At 33.0% G+C, this 23,396-nt stretch overlaps 1 protein-coding gene across 1 annotated transcript in view; it reads right to left on the bottom strand.

Moving 5' to 3' along the window:
• LOC114332848 (uncharacterized) overlaps positions 1–23,396 on the bottom strand; it is a 415,288-nt gene that overhangs the window by 137,551 nt on the left and 254,341 nt on the right. The window contains exons 10-12 of the mRNA XM_050650473.1: positions 11,726–11,905; positions 4,324–4,520; positions 2,596–2,767 (exon numbers count right to left, since the gene is read on the bottom strand). Of these exons, the coding sequence (XP_050506430.1) occupies positions 2,596–2,767; positions 4,324–4,520; positions 11,726–11,905 (549 nt within the window). The remainder of the gene's footprint in view (positions 1–2,595; positions 2,768–4,323; positions 4,521–11,725; positions 11,906–23,396) is intronic.

Genomic DNA, 23,396 nt, shown 5'->3' with positions numbered 1-23,396 from the left:
CGAGAAGAGGTGCAGAAATCAATAGTGATCACTATCTGGTGGTAACAAAAATTAAACACCAAATTATGAAGAACGAGGAGCAGAAAATAAATAAAGAAAGAAAAGTAGAATTTGAATCAATAAGATCTTACAAGTTAACAGAAGAAAATGTGAGAACCAAATATGAAGAAATAATAAATCGAGAAATTAAAAAAAGGCTATTAAGAATTAGAGATGCAGATGTGGATCAGTTATGGAATAGTATAAAAGAAATTATAATTGCAAAGTAGAACAACTAGCAAAAGGAAACAGACATCATGGTGGAATGAACAAATTAAATCAGAAACAAAGGAAAGGAAAAGAAGATATACCTATCAAACAAAACAACTGAAACGTATGGAAAATATAAAAACAACGAAAAATGGTAAAAAATATGATAAAAGATGCAAAAGAAGAAAGTTGGAAACAATTCGGGGAAAACTAGAATCAGATAGTAAAAGTAACCAAAAGCTGTTTTATAAGACCATGAAAACGTAAATAAAGGGAAAAATACAGTTCAATTGACAATTAGAGACGAAACGGAAAGACGGAAAAGGTATTTTCAAGAACTATTATCAACCGAAAACGAAACACTACAGTATAGCATTAACGTGACAAATACCGGAGAAAACATAGAAGAAACGCAAGAGACTGCAATAACAAGGGAAGAATTTACACAAGTCACCAGGGCATGATAAAATAACAACGGAGATGCTCAAATATAGGGGAGTACAAGTACAACACACATTATTACAATAACTAATAAACCAGATATGGAAAGATGAAAGAATACCCGAAAATGGAAGATCTCGTTGATACTACCCATATTTAAATCTGGAGATAAAAAGGAATGCAAAAACTATAGAGGCATAATACTCTTGTGCTCGGCGATGAAACTGTACGAACAAATATTACAAGAAAAGCTAACAAAGATAATTGATACAACATTAGCAGTATCTCAAAGTGGCTTTAGAAAAGGAAGAAGTGTGCAAGATCACATCTTCACTATTAAACAGATCATTGAGTAACGAAACTCAGAAGAGGAAAAGCATATTTTGCGTTTATCTACTTATAAAAAGCGTTTGATCTTGTTCCTCGGCAAAAAGTATGGTCGCTCCTGGAACAAAGAGGAATAACAACCAAACTAAGGAAGAACATTGAATGTCTATATAAAAATACGACGAATTGTCTTATAACTAGAAACCCCAAGTCAGAAAATTTTATAACAAAAGAGGGTCTAAGACAGGGAGGAGGACTAAGTCCAACATTGTTTACGTTGTTTATGGACGAAATAATTAAAAAATGTAGTCAAAGAACAAAACACCTATTGTAGGATACAAAAATTTCCAACCGATCGAAATATCAGAATGTGCTTTTGCAGATGACATCGTTATAATGGCAGCAAAAGAAAAGGACCTACAAGAAAACTTACAAACGTGGAATGAAATATTAAAAGAAAATGGCATGAAACTAAACCTAATAAAAACAAAAGTAATGGTAGTAGCAGAAACTAAAGAAAACGTGAGTATTCAGATCAATGGTATACATATACAAGTTGAATGCTTCGAATACCTGGGTGTAAAAATTAAAGATTCAGGTCAACAAGGTTTAGAAATCGATAAACGTATAGAGAAAGCAATAAATTCATATTATGCAATGAACACAACTTTTATAGGAAAAAAGGAAATAGCGCAAAGTACAAAAATGAAAGTATTTAAGGCAATATATAGACCCATACTCCCCTTCGGTTGCGAATCGTGGACATTAACAGACGGGCAGAAGAGCAGAATACAAGTGACGGAAATGAAGTACCTAAGAAGACCGAGCGGAGTCACAAGACTTGACAGGGTAAGAAATGAGCAGATACGAGAGGATCTGGAGGTGGAATCAATCTTGGAATTCATAGAAAAAAGACAAATCAGCTGGTGGGGAAATTTACAAAGACTAGACGATACAAAGACCAGTAAAAATAATTTGGGAAGCGAGAGTAAATATCAAGAGGAAGAGAGGAAGACCAAGAGAAACATGGAACCAAGCTATTGGAAAAGTTGTACAAAAGAGAGGCAAAACCTGGAAAGAAGCAAAAGTCTTGGCACAAAATAGAAGTCAGTGGCGTAAATTTGTACACAATATCTAAGTTATTAGTTTAATTTCGACACCAATATGGTAGAAGGGAATTTGATTATAAATATATTAACAATATTAAAAAAACTTTATTAGAACTAATCTTATGGTTACATCATTCGTAGCTTCTAAAATTTGCAAGCCACATATTATTTTTAATACTGTTAATATTAAAAGTTAAACTTTCGTTCGTCTTTAGCAGATGCCGCCACGGCATCGATGTCATCATGATCTTTCGTTTGTGGACCGAGGCCGGCGGCCCAAATTTTAGTGGTTCAGAGATAATCAAATATGCGCTCTCTCAAGAAACCCTGACAAGGGTTGAAACTAGTTAGAGTGCTTTTGGCGCTCTCTGAACTAACTAAAATAAGACTGCTCTTGTTTCGTTTCACAACGAAATTATTGTTTATTACAGTCAATATAAACCATAAACAATATCGCAAGAGTCATTACCTGTAAATCATGTACAACTTGGTTTATCACAGGAAGGTCATCATGATTAGGTTTGGTGCAACTTTGTATCGTAATAAGCAGTTTTAAAATTTCTCTGTAATGTTCTAGGGGTTTATGAATAAAAGTAGTTATATCCGGCCTCCTTCTGGGTACTTGCGGTACTTGAAGAAACCTAAAAGCAGTTGATTTTCAAGCAGGTATCGTAGAGTTGAACAGTAAACATCAGTTGCTATTAAGCATTTTATTGTGGGTACTCAATAAGAAAGGAGTTCCCGGTGAGTATGTAACGATTGTGAAAGATATATTATATGAGAATAATAGCTAGTATTAGGACAGGTGTAGGGAGACTGATCAATTTCATGTGAAAGTAGGTTTGAACACTCGATGCTTAGCACTTATTTATTCTCATTAGTTTTGGATCAGATAATAGCGAAGCTACAAGATAACATTCCCTTATATTTAATGTATGTTGATGATGTAGAGTAAGTAGGAAATAGTGAAAGCGAGTTATGTATAGTGATGACGTGGTGTTGGTGGGAATTAGTGAAGGAGGCTTAGACAAAATCTGGAACAGTGCAGACAAGCTCCTGTGGAAAAAGTTTTAAAACTTATTAAGAAAAAACGGAGTATTTGGAATATTCGTTTAAAGATGGAGTTACTACAAATAAAATAATATCTTTGGATGGTGAAATGATTGTGAAAAGTAATAGTTTTAAGTACCTAGGATCGGCATTACAGCGTAATTGGGCGTAATGGTGAAATATATGGAGATGCATGCCGTAGAATTAGGGTTGGATGGATGAAGTGGAAAAAAGCGAGTGGTGTGTTGTGTGACAGACGAAATCCAATGAAACTGAAGGGAAAATTCTATAAAAACAACCATAAGACCGACTATGATGTATGGAACTGAATGTTGGGCAGTTAAAAATAAAGAGGAACAACGAATGCATGTGGCGAAAATAATAATGCTTAGATGAATGAGTGGAGTGGCAAGGAAGGATATAATTAGGAATAAGTATATTAGGTTAAGTCTTGGGGTGGCACCAATTGATGCCAAAATGAGAGAGCATAGGTTAAGCTGATCATGTTCAAACCTCAAAAATTTCTGAACTGCGGCTTCCTGAAAGGAGTGGGAGAGGAAGGCCAAAGAAGACCTGGGAAGAGACGCTTAGGCAGGACATGTCTGTGAGATGGATTAATATATGACTCAAGATAGAAACTTATGAAGAAATGCCATTAGGTAAGCAGACTCCGCATATGGATAAAGGCAAAGATAATCATGATGATTAAGCGCCCTTTATAGGTCAGTGGTCGATATTTCGACCACTTCACTTAATGGTACCTATGAGCTAATAATTGTAAAAATTTACCGAAGTGCAAACTTAGAGTTTGTAAATAAACTTTAAGCAAAATGAGCACGGTAAAACAAAACCCGGCAACGTAGCAGCTATGTGGGCGATTTTTCAATCACAACCCGTTATATACTTTAAAAAAAATTTTAAATTCCAAAAATACTTTTGCTTAATAAAGGGTATATTCAGATGTATATTCGGTATGATGCAAAAGTATGGAATAAATTTATTATTTTAGAAAGAAATTAATTTAAAAAAACAATCACGTCAATGTTAATTTTTGAATGAAGAATTAGAATAAAATAATTTTGGTTTTAATTAGAAACAAAATGTTTTTTTTTTCATTGAATAGTATATTTTTTTATAACTGTCTTACCTACAAAAATCAGAATTGCAATTTTTGGTCTTGTTAGCGAGGATACAATCCGCCTTCTTGATTCCTGAGCAGTACCTTTTATACGCCATTGTTAATTCCTGTAGCTTTGAAAAGTACGTTTTTGCTAGAAGGTGTATCTGTGGCTCTCCATCATCTTGTACTAAGTGATCTAAAATATCTTCTGTTATTCTAAGGATCTAAAACAATAATCACATAGGTAATATATAAATATAAAAACATATATAGTGAGGACGTTTGAGTTGGAATAAATTCATTTTCTCGAGAATGGGAGACTCTGGAGATAAATGCCAAAACAGGTCGACTTTTATTTTTAAATTTAAAGTTTTTGGTATATATTATGTAATACTATGTATGTTAATTGTCAAATCTTCCGCTTTTCCGGAGATCTAACGAACTTTCTTATTTCAAATAGAACACCCTGTATATTTTTTGCATTTTGAAATCCTTGAGAAATACTGATTATTTTTTATGTTATATTCCCTATACATAAATGCAATAATTTCGGAAATATTGCTATATTTATTTAAAAAAAAAATTTAAACAAATTACAAAAATTATTTTTTTTGTGCCCGGGTAGACATTATTTTAGGTTCTTTATATTATTGGGAACAAAAAAGGTCTTTTGTAATTTTCCTCTGAAGTTAAACGTTTCCGAGTTACCTATAAACAATTTAAAACTGAAAAAAATCGAAAAATGACGATTTTCTAGGTTCAAAAACACAAGTAAAAAATATTATTTTTGAAAATGCCAATTACCTAAATTCAAGTTGAAACCTTATTTTATCAGCTCCCGATAAGAAATTTGGTTTTATTTCATCTTAAAACATTGTTTTTAGTTGTTAATGCAGCCCGATCTCCCGTCCTCTCATATGGGCTTCATTAATAATTAAAAAAAAAACAATATTTTAGGATAAAACGTGCAAAGAATTCTTATAGGTTGCAGATAAAAGAAGGTTTGAGCTTGAATTTAGGTGCTTTGTAATTTCAAAATATATTTTTTTTACTTGTATTTTTGAACCTTGAAATAATTTTTCGTTTTTTCAGTTTTAAATTGTTTCTTAAGTACTTCAAAACGCAAAAAATATACAGGGTGTTCTATTGGAAATAAGAAAGTTTATTAGATTTCCAGAAAAATGGAAGATTTGACAACAATGTAATTACCACTATAATATCGGCCGCATTTGAAGACCCTTACCTACCAAAATTTATAAAAATAATTTTAGCGGTTTCCGAGAAATTACCGTGCTGCCATAGTTTTTCGCTACCCTGTATATAACTTTAAATACAAGTAAAATTTTACAAACTTGTTATATTTTCTTTATACTTTTTTAATATAGGTTATTTTAACCATGCCCTGTTTAGAAAGTAATTCTCCTTCTAATCGTTATTGTTTGTTAGATTCTATATCTTACAATAGTCCAGGACGCATCTGTTTTGAGATGGACGTTCAGAGGTGACTAAAATTTTTTTGCAGAAATTGCTTGAAAATAACTCGAATAATATTTGAGTTATCCTCCTACTCAAAATGGTCCGGAACATTGTTTAAATAATCAAAATGTCAAAAAAGAAGGAAAAATTCGATTTTTTTATTGGTTTTTTGATTATAACTTTAAAACTTTTCATTTCTGAGAAAAGTTGTACTGACATAAAAGTTGCGTAATTAAATTTCCTACAATAAATAATTAGTTAAAAATTTAAAAAATAGTCACCCTTGTTGCAAAATAGCAATAATTCCGAAAAAAAAACATACAAAAACAAGTATTCGCATTTTACGTTTTTGAACCATTTATGCTACACCTAGGACCTTCATATTTTACCCAGAAAAACTTAATAGATTTTGCAAAATAAATTTTGCAATCCAGCTTTTGCAAAAAAAGTTCATTTTTTTTTTAAATGTTGCAGGACTGAAAATAGAGCAGATATCAAGTTGAATTTTTTTTGCTTCTAGAAGTGTACTGTACCTTTCATTTGCAAGTTGCAAAATTAAAAACGATTAATTACCACGGCGTCAGGAAATTTTTTAAATAAACATTAATTTTTGGTTCTACGAGCAGGACAGCGGTGTTCGATTCACACAAGTTGATTTCCACCAAAATTTCTTCCAATCTTTATCTAATATATTATTTTCTTACTCTATATTTTGTTGTATTTTAATATTTTAGTTCCACAAAAATCAAACTAATTTTATTATTGTTTGTGAAATGTTATTTAAACAATTGCATATGTTTAAAAATAATAAACTTTTATTCTCTAAGTTAAAATATATGAACAAAAAAGTTTTTGCTAAAAAAAGTGTTATTTCAAAGGATAGAGTATGTATTTTTATTTTGCAATAAACAAATTTATTTATTTACATCGAAATGTAATAAAAATTAAAATGTATCAATCATTATCAAAGGTCATTGGAATGCCCAATCAGAGCAAACTATCCGCTGTCCTGCGCGTAGCACCAATAATTAATGTTTAAATAAAAATTCCTGACGCCGCGGTAGTTAATCGATTTTAATTTTGAACATTGCAAATGAAAGGTACAGTACACTTCTATAAGCAAAAAAAATTTAACTTGGTATCTGCTTTATTTTCAGTCCTGTAACATTTTGAAAAAATGAATTTTTTTGCGAAAGCTGGATTGCAAAATTTATTTTGCAAAATCTGTTACACCGATCTTAATGAAATTTACAGTACTGTTTTATTGTATCATAAAGTTTTTCTGGGTGAAATATGAAGGTCCTAAGTGTAGCATAAATGGTTGAAAAACGTAAAATACGAATACTTATTTTTGTATGGTTTTTTCGCAATTGTTTGCAACAAAAGTGACTATTTTTTAAATTTTTAACCAATTCCCCATTGTAGGGAATTTAATTACGCAACTTTTATGTCAGCACAACTTTTCTCGGAAATGAAACTTATAATCAAAAAACGAAGTAAAAATCAAATTTTTCCTTCATTTTTTGACATTTTGATTATTTAAACAATGTTCCGGACTTTTTTGAGAGGGAGGATAACTCAAATATTATTATTTGAGTTATTTTCAAGCAATTTCTGCAAAAAAATTTGAGTCACCTCTCAACGTCGAAATGTACTAATATTTTTACAGATGCGCCCTGGTCTACAATAAAAGTATCCTCCAATAAATAAAATTCAAAAGCTATATAACACCACATGGGGGTCTTCAACCTCCGTACCCAGATTATGCTCTCTTGGAATTGTATAATCGGCAGCTGAATATGCTTCCCCGGTATGATTCAATAGAAAGCACACGAAGATTTTTGACACTCAGTTAAATTAGATAATGCAAATGATCTCAGATACAATTATAGCAACACTGAACTATTCGCTTCCCATTCTGAGTCACATCCCATCGCTGAAACTAGGAAGAAGTCATTCTCTTCTCAGAGACTATAAAAAATCCAGGCTAACGGTCGGCAATGACAAGCTTAATATCGAAAAGATCAGACTGCGTTCTAGATGTCATCCATTGTTAAAAGGTCACCTGATTACATCAGGAACATATCAGCGCCTCACGAACGCCTGGGGAAGACAATGGGAGAGCAACTCACTAGAGGAAGTACACCAAATGGCCTGTAACGATCAGATACTACCAGGCTTTGAACTGCGCCTCAGTATATGCACAACGCTGAACAGAATAAGAGCAAGCACCGGAAGATTTGCTTATATAATAACGTACATAGATGGGGAAACATAATACATTGATCTGGGCCACAAAATACAAGTAAGTAGAGACAACCAAACATGCGAATTATTTAGAAGAATAGCTTTAGTTAATGATGACAATGTCTTGTCAAGTAATGTTTAATGTAAAGTTTAATTTGCCGTGTAAAAAATGGAAAAATAGGGATAGCCGTAAAATATTTGCGCCTGCACTCTTAAGGAAAATATATGTTTTCTGAGGTATTCAATTGTGTTTAAAAATGTGTTAATATTTTGCTGGAGCCAAAATATCGAATCTGGACGTCTCACCTCTACCGGTTGTGCTATTAGGGCCATATGTAATATTTTAAATTTGAAAAATTAATTTATTATTATTTGGGAAATTACAAACCATAATTAATTATTATTACTTAAATTTTCTACTAATTATTATTACTAAAATTATTACTAACATGTTTTAATACTAGCACAGTAAAAATTTATTTTTCAAATAAACGTTCTTCAAGTTATGTTATTTACCTTACAGTTTGTACGTATAGTTTCATACGTTTGGTATATTCAAGAATAAAAAATTCTTGTATAATTAATAGAGGGTGTCCCCGAAAATAGTGCGTTCCTTAAAGGTATAGATAGAAGTATAGAAGGCACAATTTAGAGCAAAAAAGTCTTATAACATTTTTATGTTTCGATATGCCAAATTTCGATTGGTCAAAATTTTTGACGTAAGACAACTGTCAAAACATTAGAATGTGACTTTTCATTATTTCCATGTTTATAATAAATTTGGCAATAATGAAAAGTCCCATTCCAATGTTTTGACAGTTCTCTTACGTCAAAAATTTTGACCTACGTAATATCACTTTTGTAGTAAAAATACTATAGTCGCCCATTTTGAATGACCGCCATTTTTGTAAAAGGCAAAATCTGAGATGGCCTCATATCTAAATTTGAACCTTTATTTGTGCAGTATATGTGGACCAAATTATACGCTTGTATCATTAAATGTGCAATTCTTATAATATATTGCACGAATCTGCCGCACTATTTGTACCTATATGGTTAAGTACGGTGGGTGTCCCGGAAAATAGTGCGTTCCTTAAAGGTATAGATAGAAGGCACCATGTAGAACAAAAAACATTTTTTTCTAAATACAACCGTTTGACCAAAAAATTAAAATACATTTTGGTACGCAAATTTAAATCTGACAACTATGTGCGGTACGCAAATTTAAGCATAGACAGTCCCATGTCCCATGTAAATAGATAGAAGACAGATAGTAAACAAATAGTTTTAAAGAATCCTGTTTAGTGTCAATGCCGAAAATGTTTTCGGATCGTGAGTGTATTACCTATTATGTTATTACGTTGATTATTTATGTCAGATCACTAAATGGAGAGGCATAATAATTAATTTCTTTCAAAGTGTTTTGCCGGTATTTCTCGTCGTAAGAATAATGTTTGTGAAAGTGGGTTACTTGGAACATCTATTCAGTATAATAATTATTTTCAAGTAAGTACAACTTAAATATTTCAGTTCACAAGTAAACAAATTACTGAGACATTATCTGGTGTATTTAAGTTCCGCTGTAAACTATGTACCTAGTTCAGTTAAAGCCCTCAGCAATACTCAGCATTCAACACATTTAAACCTTACTAAATACCTAATACTAGTTCAGTTAAAAGATATGTTTTTATGTTAAAAGGTGTGTAATTCGTTTAAAATTATGCAATAGGTATTTCAATACATTTCAAAAGAAAATAATTTTAGTAAACAAAAACAAATAGTAAATACATAAGTACCTACTATTAGGTTGGATTATTTTAAATACTGTAAATCACAATCACAAACTTCTTCTTATCTGTTATTAGTTCTTATTATCTGTTATTATTCCGTAGTACGTACGATGTTGCCAGTTTATTAAAATTTCCAAACATTAAAATACAGGTATATGGAAAACAATGTTATCTTTTTTTTTTGGAAACGGTTAACTTTAGAAAAAAATGGTATAGGACTTTTTTGTTCTAAATTATGTATTCTCTTCATACCTTCAAGGAACGCACTATTTTCCGGGACACTCTGTAGAGACCTGTTAATAATCCGAAAATTTATTTATATTTTACATTTTTAGGTATATTTTGAAAAAGAAGCTACATCTCGATAAAAGGTGACTTATAAAAAAAGACTAAGAGACAAAAGTCTTAAAAACACTATGTTTAACTAATGGTACCATAATAATAGTTTAATTGGAACGTACACAAACATTTGGGTGGTTTAAAGGAACAAAACCCCCATAAAATTTTTACGTAAATATATTGAAAAAGAGGCCGCATCTCGATAAAAACTGGATTATCAAAAAAATACCAGGAGGCAAAAAAGTTTCAAAAACGTTGTGTTTAACTAATGGTACCACGATAATGAATTAATTGAAACGTACACAAAAGTTTGGGGGGGTTTAAGGAAACAAAATCCCCATAAATTTTTTATGGGGTGGACAAATTTCAATATAATTTTGCTTTAAGATGTTCCTGCCATAAGAATGATGCATGTCCATTTTCAATAAAAAATCTCTAATAGTTTTAAATATATTGAAAACAATCGATTTTCATTTTGTAACTTCAAAGGGCTGTAACTTTTTTTATGAGCACATTTGTACTAAGGTAAGTTAGGTTCAATCGAACTATTTTTGACCCCAGAATGTGTAGTATAATTTATGACCAATCTTTTCGGGACATCTTGTATCGTGGTAGGGGAGCCCAAGCGGGGATTTTTGCAGTAACTCGAGCGCGTCCGATTATCATATGGGGAGAAACCTGGTACCCTGTAGATGTACCTCTACCATATATTGGCTCTAAACACAGAGGCGTTCGTTAAGGGGGGGCCGAAAAAAACTCTATCCTTAGAAAAACTCGAAATCGTCAGATTAAGATAAGATAAGTTAAGTACATGCAAAACAGTGTATATTTCAAAAATCTGACGATTTCGGCGAATGCATAAGGAAATGGGTGAGTCACAAAGTTTCACCAGAAAAAAGCGAATATTTCGCGAAATGAACGATAGATTTAAAAGCTAAAAAATACGTGCTTTTTGTCAAAAATCTATCGAATGATAGTAAACACGACTCCCCACAGAGAGGGGTAGGGGGTAAATTTAAAATTTAAATACGAATCCCGCGATATTTCGCGAAATAAACATCAGATCGAAAAACTGAAAAATACACTTATTCAATACATTTGAACAATCTATCGAATGGCACTAAACACGACCCCCCACGGAGGTGGGGTGGGGTTACTTTAAAACTTTAAATAGGAGCCTCCATTTTTTATTGCAGATTCGGATTCCTTACGTAAAAATAAGTAACTTTTATTTGAAACATTTTTTCGAATTATGGATAAATGGCGCTATAATCGGAAAAAACGATTGTTGGAAATGGAAAATTAAATTAAGAATGGAAAGTCCCACTAAAATGGAAAACTTTACTTAACTTTTTTTGGTTTTAGGACCTACTGTTCACAACCCAATAGGTCCCCAAAGCGCCCGAGTGACTGCACATTTAGCATATGTACTTTCCTCCCCTACTATAGGTATGTTTTCTTCCAGAAGCCAGGAGCATATTGGCATTTTTTAAATAGCGATACTCCCGTTTATGCAAATTTATACCATAACTTGCATAAGTGTTATGTTAAAATGTACAAAAATGAACAATATTTACCTCTTCACAGTTCTGAAACAATATCCGATGTTCCGAAGGTGTAATGAGATCCTTCCTCTCCGCCAGAGCTGAAACAAACCTGGTGATTGCAAACTGTAAAGAGGTGGCATACTGCTGTTCTTTACTAATTAACTGAAACATGGCTTTCCTCCTATTTTCATCTGGATTGTTTGTTGGTTTCTGAAATAAAATAAATATAAATTGCTTTCTGACCCTAATACTATCTTTCATTATGAGACACTTCATATAAATCACTTTTGTATAATATACGCTTCTACGTTGTGCTTAATGGAGAGAAGAGCAGATGAAGAACTCAAAAAAATAGAAAACGTATAAGAGAAAAATAGGGTGATACTAGACCGGTCACTAACATATAAATTCTACTGTCAGAGTACAATCCAAAAGATTTCTAGGAGAAAGAATCTTCTCCGGAAACTTGTAGAAAGTAAGTGGGGCGCAAACCCACAGATCTTAAAGACAACATCTGATGCCTTATGTTTCTTCTTCTTATTCTTCTTCTTTTTATATAGACATGACTCTGTCTGTTTTTTTCAATGTGCCTCTGCCTCTAGTAAGTTGTCGTTCCATCGTTTTCGTGGTCTTCCCACTGACCGTCTTCCTATTGGGGAACCGTCTCTCGCTGTCCTGACTACCCTATTTGTTGTTATTCGGCTTATGTGGTCATTCAATTCTATTCTTCTGTTTCTTACCCAGTTATTAATGTTATCCACCTTGCATCTCCGTCGTATATCTGTACTTCTAGGTCTGTCCCATAGATTTTTCTGTCTTACCATCGATTTTTCGAAGGGTTTTCATCTCCGCTGTTTCGAGCAATATTTTTGTCCTCTCTGTGTCGGGTCGTGTTTCTGCCGTGTATGTCATTATTGGTCTGATGACTGTTTTGTAAATTATGCCTTTCATTTCTTTTCCGATATTTTTATTTCTCCATAGTGTGTCATTCAGGCAACCTGCGGCTCTGTTTGCTCTACTCACTTGATCTTCCACTTCTGTTTCAAGCCTTCCGTAGCTAGATAGTGTGATGCCTAGGTATTTAAACTCCATCACTTGTTCTATTATCTGACCTTCCAGCTCCAATTTACATCTTATTGGATCTGCTGTTATAACCATGCATTTGTCTTTTTTGAGGAAATTAACATGTTAAATTTTCTGGTGATTATGTTGAATTGGTGCAGCATACGTTGTAAAGCATCTTCAATTTGAGAGATTAGTATTGCATCGTCCGCATAGCAGATTATTTTAAGTTGTTTTTCTCCCATTTGGTATCCTTTTTTAGTTCTTACTTTTTTTAATATTTCGTCCATGATCAGGTTGAACAAAAAAGGACTCAAGGAATCCCCCTGTCTTTTCCCATTACCGGCTTCAATTGGGTCAGTTAGTTCATCTTCCACTTTTACTTTTATTGTGTTGTTCTGGTAGATGTTTTCTATCGTTTTAATTATTCCCAGAGGTACCTCTCTCGAGTATAACAAGCGGATAACGTCCTTTAATGTGACCCTGTCAAATGCTTTCTTAACGAAACATAAATATGCCGGTTTGTTGTGTTCCAACGATTTCTCTTGAACTTGCCTCTTTATAAATATAGCGTCAGTGCATGACCTTCCCGACCTAAAACCTTGTTGTGCTTCTTCTAATGTTATAATTTCATTCAATTTGTTTGTTATCACTTTTGTTGTTAATTTTAATGTTGTGTTTAATAAGTTAATCAATCTGTAATTCTCCGGGTCTGATTTGTCTCTTTTTTGAAGAGATGTATTAGGATGCTTGATGCTTGAGTAGCTCTGCGGTTACGTTACCACAGCCGGTCCCAAGCCCGGATAAAATGTGGAAGGTTGATTGGCAAGGTTAGCAACCTACCAATCGGAAAAACGAATACTGCTCAAAGAAACAATGCCTTATGTGTCTTAGCAGGGAATATGCTTGTCTCATTTGGGTTAGCTCTAGACATGCCCAACAAGTCACCATGTCCTTAAATGAAACGTCTAGAATAACTACCAGCTGTAACAAATCTACTGCTCTATCATTACAGTATCGGGCAGCTGGATTCGCATCACCATACGACCACAGATGCGCCTGGCAATATTTGAAGAAGTTCAGACAAATTTTGGCACTTTCATTTTAAAGGCACCAATTATACGGTTTTGACGAACCGCCAGTAACCAGCCGCCTTAATTCAAAGAAAAGATTTTTTAATATTATTTATCATTATCACAGGAATTATTAAATTTTAGTTTAAAATTTTGACTTTTTCACAAACAATTTTTAGAAACCTTTATAACGAAGCCCGTTGATACCTAAAACAAACAGGTGCTCTTACACGAGTTTGGGGTTAAAATAGTCAGCGCAAAAATATTATAAACAAATATTATGGAGCCAAAAATGGCACCCAAATTGTAACAATGTTTTTTTCTTGCGCTGCTGGTTGCGCTGAAGTATATAATACGAGGCTTGTTAAAATATTGAAACTCATCTTTGGTGTGGAAAAAAATTATTCTGAAATATATACAAAAATAATTACCCCTATAATGAAGGTACATATTCCATTGTTTCACCAACCGATGTATATCCTGCTTAAAGAATTCCTGTGGCTTTTTCTCTAAGAATTATTTTGTAATTATTTAGCAGATGCCGCTAGGCACCTACTACCATCTCGTCAGTTGCGGTGGGAGGTGGATATGTCGAAAATTTTTACCTGGGCCAGAGAAAAGCAGCCTATGCAGTCTCTGATGAACCTCTAACAAGAGGTAAAATCGTCGATAAGAGTGCTGGCTGCACTCTCTGATCTGAGTAAAAATTAAGAGAGTTTTGGTTTCGCACCGCAACTGAATGAATAAAAATGGTATACATTTTTATTTTTATTTTGTAATACTTCATCATCTAACTGAAAACCATTGCTTTTAGCGCCTCGATGGCGCTTATCTTGATGGCAAATAATAACAGATAATACTGACACCTATTCGTCGCCAATAATTATTGACGAAAGAAAGCCATTACCGTTTTGCCTGTATTTCGTGAGATGTTGCAAATATAAACTTATACGTAAGCTTTTTTGGTCATCTGATAAAAGGCGAAAAACCCATTGCGCAAAAATTTTGCTCAGTTTTTGTAGAATACTATGGTTCTATACTCACACCAATATTTTATGAAATTACTCTAATTGAAATTCGACTAGTTTCTCTAATCAAGTCTTCCACACATGCCACATTCCTACCTGTTGATGCATTACTCAAGGCACCTCGATTTTTGACCCTTCGCTTCGTTATCGATCATTCGCTATCTGTACACTAAATAGGATACGAAGCGAATACGTTCGATAACGAAGCGAAAGGTCAAAGATCGAGGTCCTGGTCGAGGTTTATCGTTCAATTCATGTCTTCCACTCTTCAGATTTTGACACTATTCGTTGACAGTTGGATACGCAAAACATGAGCTTCAAAATACTACTTCTATTCGCGTATGAATTTGCAATGGTTGCAAACCTTCAGCATACTTAAATTGAATGACCGCACGCTGATTAGATTTGGATGGATTGTTAACAACAAATGTGATATTTAAGTTTCATTACTTAAAATCAATGTCAAATGCAAATGAAAGGAACTAATTATACTTGATTTTTTAATTTACAAACATAACTAACATTGCATAACGTCAGTTAAGTGACTACAATTGCGTCAAAAGCTAACCTGACCAAAGATTCGTTTCAGTTGAACAAGAATATATATTAAAATGGATCGAGACAGCCACACCAACCACTTCGATTTGAAAGTGTTACAGGGAATTGTATACTTTAATTTTATCTTTCTGTGATACATTTTGTATGCCAACGTGAGTTTGCAAAAAACAGAATAGTTAGTGGTGCGCACTCGGAATATAATTTTTAGGTTTTAATAGACGATGATCGACGATGACTTGGAAATATGTAACACAGGTAAAATCCTTAGAATGTAGGAACAATAGGGGACTTGCATAAAATTTTAAATAAAAAAAAATGTTCAATGTAATAAATCACAACAGAACGTAATTTAAAACATGTATCAAAGATAAAAAAGTTATTTTTGTGTTCCGTTTGGCCCCTAAAGACGATTCTTAATTCAAATTATTGCAGCTAGACCAAAACGCGTAGTGACGTCATATGGTTGTGTGTTTACATTCTGCAGAAACAAAATAAATAAAATTGTATATAATTTTAAATTAGACATTATAAACGTCAGTAGAAAATACGTTTGATCGTTTGAACTATTTTAATTACATAGAAAACTTGTATTTTTACAAAATGGCACTAAACAACACATAGTGTTTTCTTTTATTTTCCATAGTAAACCTTTCCTTTACTTCAAAAACTGTGTCAATTTCCAATCCCAACAAACTGGTATATATTATTACAATGACAGGATCAATGTCATTAGAATATAAAATTTTTCCCTTATTCCGCGACGATGAGCTGGCCAAATACCCAAGTAGGTGGAGGCCCATCAACTAAATGATAAGAAGAAGAATATACCTAAACATAACCATAAACATAACCATAAAGTTCAACTATGTGACGTCACGGGTCGTTTGAACTATTTTAAATCACAGAAGACTTTAAATTTGTACTTCTAAGTTATTATGAGTTTTTAAAGCGTGAAATTTTGGAAATCTCATTTTTAAACAAAACTGAACATTATTATGTAATAAAAAAAATATGCAAGTTCCCCATTGTAACAAAGAGTCTAGGAAAAGATTAAATTAAATATCGAATAGAATATTCTAAAAGTAGTAATTCTTCCTCTTTTCTTGTGTTTTGTGCTTCGCCGCACGTTGGCGATTTTCTCTCTTCAAACCTGTTGTAGAGTAACTGTTTTTGGGCTCTTCGAAATATGTTGACTACAACTTTATGTTACACTAGTCCAGTTTATTTTTTATTCAAGAATGTTGTTTTCTTTCTGGGCTCGAAATCCCTATACCTTCCTTTGCAAAATTATTTTGGGAATTGTTTAATTTCCTCAAGAATATGGCCACGGAAGGGAATTTTCCTTTGCGTAGCTATGTTCACTAATTCTCGTTAATATAATGCAGCCTTTAAAATTCCTTCATTCCTGACAGGTAAGATACATGGCACTCGTAAGAATCTACGTAGAGTCCACGTTTCAAATGCTTCAATGCAGTTCAGTGTTCTAACCTTAAGAGACCATATATCTGTGCCATGCAGTAAAAAGGGCTATATGAGCACTTCTAAACACGTACCTAGTCTAAGTGCAAGTGGGAGTCTCGAGCTAATAGAAAATTTTTCAAGTTTGGCAAATGTTCTTATCTAATTGATTCTAACTTTTACTTTTTCATCGCAGTTCCATTTTTCATTTATCGTGAACCCCAGATAGTTAAATCGTGATACCCCCTCTATAGTATTTCTTGAGATTGACAAGGTCGTCCTGTTACTATAATTTTGGTTTTAGTAGTTTTGGTTTAAGTGCAAAATGTTAACCAATGTCGTCAATTGTGTCTAATATGTGTTAAAGATCCTTTAAAGTTAGTGTCTTGAATTAACTTGAATTAACGCCTACATATTATTTTATATTATTTATGGGAATTCTGTATTCTCCCATGAGAAGCCCAAGCACAAAAGAAAAAATAACAAAAACTAAGAAAGGATTCAGTAACTGATTAAAAAATTGGCTATGAATTAGGAAACGGTTGTAAAGAGTGTAATAAACAAAACAAAAAAAAACGAATTAAAAGAAAAACTAACAGGATAAGAATAGGAACATGGAATATTAAGAATTTATTACGAACAGGAAAAATTGAAGAGCTGTCGAATGAGATGGAAAAACATATGATCGAAATCATAGCGCTACAAGAAATTCGATGAAAAGATCATGGAGCAATAGTAAAAAATAAATACACAATGTTTTATTCCGAAGATACCAAACAAGGACAAAATGGTACAGCTTTCCTAATTAGCACCAAACTGTTTTATGTTAAAATAAAGAATTTTTAATTTAACATTCATTAATGTATATGCTCCGACTGAGAATGCGACAGCGGAAGAAAACAACGATTTTTACGAGAAAATCGAAAAGATATATGAAAATATACCCATGAATGACATATTAGTTTTACTAGGTGATTTCAACGCAATGATAGGAAAGGAAGATATAAATAAAGACGAAGCTGGTAAGGAAACTCTCCATACAATTACGAATACTAATGGGAGAATGCTTTGTAACCTAGCAGCAGCAACATACACATTTATAATGAGCACACACTTTAAACGCAAGAAAGGATATAAGGTAACATGGCTAATACCAGAATCAACTGAGGGTAATCAAATAGATCATATTTTGATTTAAAAAAAGTGGAGGAGAACAATTCAAGATGTCAGGTCGTATCGTGGTGCAAATGCAGATTATGACCACTTCCTAGTAATAGGAAATGTGGAACTGAAAATAAGACACAAAGAAATACACAATATGAAAGACACAAAGAAATACACGAAAAGAAAAAATTGGAACGTAAGGAAACTAGAGTCGGATACTGTTAAAAAATATTATTCTAAAGAGTTTAAAGCAAATTTAAAAGTTTCGAACCCTACTAACATATTCGATAGCAGCAGAAAAATTAATAGGATACAAAGAAATCAAAAAAAAACAAGAAGAATAGTACGACGAAGACTGAGAAACAGCAACCAGGGAAAAAATCTAGCTCGAAAGAAATGGCCGAAGACAGATACAGAAAAAGATTTGGAAGAGTATAGGAGAAAAAATAAATACCTAGACAAATGATGTACAAACAAAAAAAGATATGGATTGATGAAGTTATAGAAGAGTTAGAAGTAAATAGCAAGAATAATGTAAAGCTTTATAAGTACCTATATAAAATCACAAAACAAGAAAAACCCAACAGTTAAGATAGATGCCAAAATATGGGAGAAATACTACGAAGAGTTAATTAAGGTGAGAGAAAGTTCTCTCGAATATACAGAAGAAACATACCTTGATGATGAAATCGAAATCGAAAAGCAGTCATATGAGGACTTTTTACGTGTCATAAGAAATCTAAAACAAAAGAAAGCAGTAGGCCTAGATGAAACCCCAATCGATCTATTAAAACGAGGCAGAAAAGAACTACAATGGAAAATGTACGACCTAATAATAAAAATTTGGGAAGAGGAAAGAATGCCCGGAGAATAGAAAACTAGATGAATATTTCTGATTCTAAAGAAAGGGGACACCACAAATTGCAACAGCTATAGAGAAGTACCACTGTTAAACAGGTGCTACAAAATATTGACATCATTAATCAGACAAAGACTCACAAAATACATTGAAACTAAAATAAGAGATTACCAGCATTAGAGAGGGAATGTCAACAATAGACGCAGTACACCTAATTACACAGTTAATTGAGAAATGTTACGAACATGATATCGACTTACACATCATTTTCATAGATTTCAAGCAAGTCTTTTACAGCTTAACAAGACCCGAGCAAATAGAAGACATGAAAAACCTAGATATCCCAATGAAACTTATAAAACTTACGAAAATGACAATGGAAGGATCGACTGCAGCATAATAACAGACAACGGAATCACCAAAAATATGGAAATAGCAACTGGAGTGCGACAAGGCTAATCTCTATCAACGTTACTAATTTAATGTCTATAGAAGGAACAATAAGAGCTACAAAAATAAAAGGTACCTACAATTATAACATCGTCGCAACTTGTGGTGTATGCTAACGACATAGCATTAATTAGCAGAAACCTAAACTTCTCTTCCATGTTTAGCATCGAAGTCGCCGAGAATCATAGTAATTTCTTGAGGTTTTAAAGATCGTAGTTCCTATTTCTTATCTTGCCAGTAGGATTGTTCTCCTATTTATCTTGTTTATGGGTTATAGGTGCATGTAACTTAATAATATTTATATTGACTGGATTGGAATTTACTTGCACAGTATGGTGGTACCGACATTTGAATATACCAGGGAAAAAGGGAATAGGTAGAAAGAAAAAGTCACGGCTGCGAAATATGTGGGACTGTATGAATGTAATGAATGAATGACTGTATGAATTTAAGTTAGCGACTGAATTAGCCGCCATCTTGAATTTAAAGGGCGTATGCGACAAACGAGCGAACGTAAGCAGTGTTTATTATGAGGATTGGTTTTATTTCTAATTCTCAGCCATTTTCAACTTTTCGACCAAATGGTAAGATTGGTAAGGACTTAAATTGTTGCAATTGCGATTTCCTACAATTTCTGTTTTGAAACTTTTTTCGTGTGGTCCATATTTTCCGAGGTAAGGGGGAAAATAGTAACTAAGTATGTTTATTGAAATATCTTGTTTATTATTAACTTAATGACATAAATATACTTAAACAATAATGGAGAAAATTATATTTTATACAATTTTAATTTCTTTGATTTTGTGTGCTACAATCAACAATCAACAAGTCCTACGCCTATGGCAGCCTAACAAGACACTAGCGATTAACGAACCCTAGAAGCTGACGTCATCAGCAGCAACCCATAAGCAAAAAATGAACCTACAACCTTAAATATTGATCGTCTCAAAAAATGAAACACATAAAAATTGTATAAAATATAATTCTATCCATTTTTGTTTATTTAGATTCATGTCGAAAAGTTAATAATAAACCAGATAATTCAATAATTATGCTCGTCTCTTCTTCCACTATTTTCCCCTTAACTCGTAAAATATCGACAGCACCAAAAATTTTGCAATAAAGAAATTATAGGTAATAGTCTAAGAGCTAGTGAACCCTCCGACTAACGGTCGTCCTGTAAGGCTAGAAATTTGTCTAGTGATAATTCATAGCACACCAAGGCTAAAAACCATGACCTAGCAGGCATCAGCGGTGCACGTGTATCTACCAGGTGAATCGAAAAGTGCATAGTTTAGGGGTAAAATAAACTTTCTCCTGTAAGGTTTAAATTTAAGTATGTGTTTCAGTAAGTCCTTTAGAAGAAATGCGTACAATGACAGGCGATTCTGAAGAGCATAAAACCTGATAAGACCTTGCCAGGCGAGGGGAAAGATTTGGGGTTTTGTTGGGGATCCTAAAATTTTTTTTTGCATCGAATAAATTTTTTTAGGTTTTTTGAATCATTCCAAACAGGAAAGGTCTTTAGTGATTTTTCTCTTAAGTTAAAATAGTTTTTGTTATATAAGCGATTGAAAATTTTGAAAATTGCGAAATCGGCCATTTTTAACCCTAAATCGGACTAAATTTATCTCAAAATTTTAATGTTGCCAAGGTACGTAGATATTCTTGAAACATTGATTGATAAAATCCCGAAGAGTTTTTTGCAATAAAATGTCGAAAACCCATTTGTTTTTTTAATTGCTAATCAAGCGGGCGCGACACTGTAGTATATGTAAGTGAGGACGTTTGAGTTTGCATAAATTCATTATCTCGAGAATTGGCAAATTTCAAGAGAAATTCTCAGACAGGTCAATTTTTATTTTTGAATTAGGACTTTTTTTGGCATATATATAATACAAGTATAACTCAAGTTGGTCTGTGCCCATTGAATTGGCAAGTACCTAGTATCTTCGAGCAGGGAACCATGGCACCCTTTTAGCATGTGTTCCACTTTATCCATTAACATCGACTTGTAGTCATAACATTTTAACATATTACATTATGTAAACCATATATGATGATGTTAACACTATTTACAGTGTGCTAGTTTCAAAATACTCGGCAGGATGCACTGAAGATGTTCTGTTTAGAACGAAAACGTTCTGCAATCGATGACATTTTATAGTTTTAAATAAACGATTTTATACCAGAATACATCTCGAAGTTTTTACTTCTGTATTGGTTTTATATATATATATATATATATATATATATATATATATATATATATATATATATATATATATATATATATATATGCCAAAAAGTCCTAATTTAAAAATAAATATCGACCTGTCTGAGGGTTTCTCTTCAAATTTGCCCATTCTCGAGATACTGAATTTATGCAAACTCGAACGTCCTCACTTATCGTGTCGCGCCCGCTTGATTAGCAATTAAAAAACAAACGGGTTTTCGATATTGTATTGTAAAAAATTCTTGAGGATTTAATAAATCGAGGTTTAAAGAATATCTACCTACCTTTTTCAACTTTGAAATTTTTAGATAAATGTCCGATTTAGGGTTAAAAATGGCCGATTTCGTAATTTTCAAAATTTTCAATCGCTTATATAACAAACACTATTACCCTTAAAAACTATTAACTTACGAGAAAAATCACTAAAGACCTTTTCTGTTTGGAATGATTAAAGAAACCTAAAAAAAATTTGTTCGATGCAAAAAATATAATTTTAAGAAAAACCGCTAATCTTTCCCCTCGCCTGGCAAGGTCTTATGCTCTTCAGAATCGCCTGCCATTGTACACATTTCTTCTAAATGACTTACTCAAACACATACTTAAATTTAAACCTTTCAGGAGAAAGTTTATTTTACCCCTAAACTATGCACTTTTCGATTCTCCTGGTAGATACACGTGCACGGCTGATGCCTGCCAGGTTATGGTTTTTAGCCTTGGTGTGCTATGAGTTATCACTAGACAAATTTCTAGCCTTACAGGACGACCGTTAGTCGGAGGGTTCACTAGTTCTTAGACTATAAGAGATCCCATATGCAACAATTTCAGTTCTTACCATTTTTGTCGAAAAGTTGAAGCTGGTGAAAATATTTAACAAAAATGGTTCTCCTATATATTAAATACGACGGATAACGCGGCGGTGATATAAAAGAAAATTAAATGTACTGAGTAGAAATGAACTATCGAAGGAGTACCAGAATATGAAGGCGGGACAGAATTACCAACGAAGACATTAGAGATGGATTAATGCCATAGACACATTAATGAACAAAACAGAAAAAAGATAATAAGTGGGCATCTTATGAAGGAAATAGATGCCTCAGTAGAGTATTTATTGGATTCAACCAGGAAGGCGTAAAATGTGCTTAGTAAAACGTTAAATAAATTAATACTCATTTATCAAATTTATTCGTGAAGAAAAAGATTTACATGTAAACATGATGTAAACCTCTACAGGATCGGAATTATTGAATACGAAACCTCTCCCCCCGAACACTGACATTACAATTGTAGACTCGACCAACCAATAGAGCACATCTTCGAAAAGTATCCTCAGTTAGTAGTTAACCTCAGTTTGGAAGAAAACTTCGACCATTGCCGTATCATCTTTGATAATCAAGCGTCAGGAAGAAGTATTTTCAAACCACTGAATATCATTGAATCATGAATTCTGGGATAAAATGTTAATTAATAATTTTCCATGGTTTGTATTTATCCTTACATGGCAACCCTAACAACACAAAACATTCCAGGAATCTACTATCAAAGTTCTATTAATGTTTGAATATCCTGGACATTCAAGGAACATTCGGTGAACATCTGATTAAATTATTGGTGGAATGTTACCAAAAGACATTCTATGAACATACTACAAATATCCTATATTTTAAGTGAAGCCATTTACTATTCAATTTGAGTTCATTTTCAAAGCCGCGCGTTTTCTATGTAAGTAGGGTCGCGTGCCCGTGGTCATCACATTTTCACATTTCCATTTCATGATAACCTAAAAATTTATGATTGGATGGAAAATGGAAAT

This window comes from Diabrotica virgifera, chromosome 5 (genome assembly GCF_917563875.1).
Source record: "Diabrotica virgifera virgifera chromosome 5, PGI_DIABVI_V3a".
Taxonomy (NCBI): domain Eukaryota; kingdom Metazoa; phylum Arthropoda; class Insecta; order Coleoptera; family Chrysomelidae; genus Diabrotica; species Diabrotica virgifera.
The sequence above is the reverse complement of the archived record's forward strand: the minus strand, read 5'-3'. Positions and strand labels throughout refer to the sequence as shown.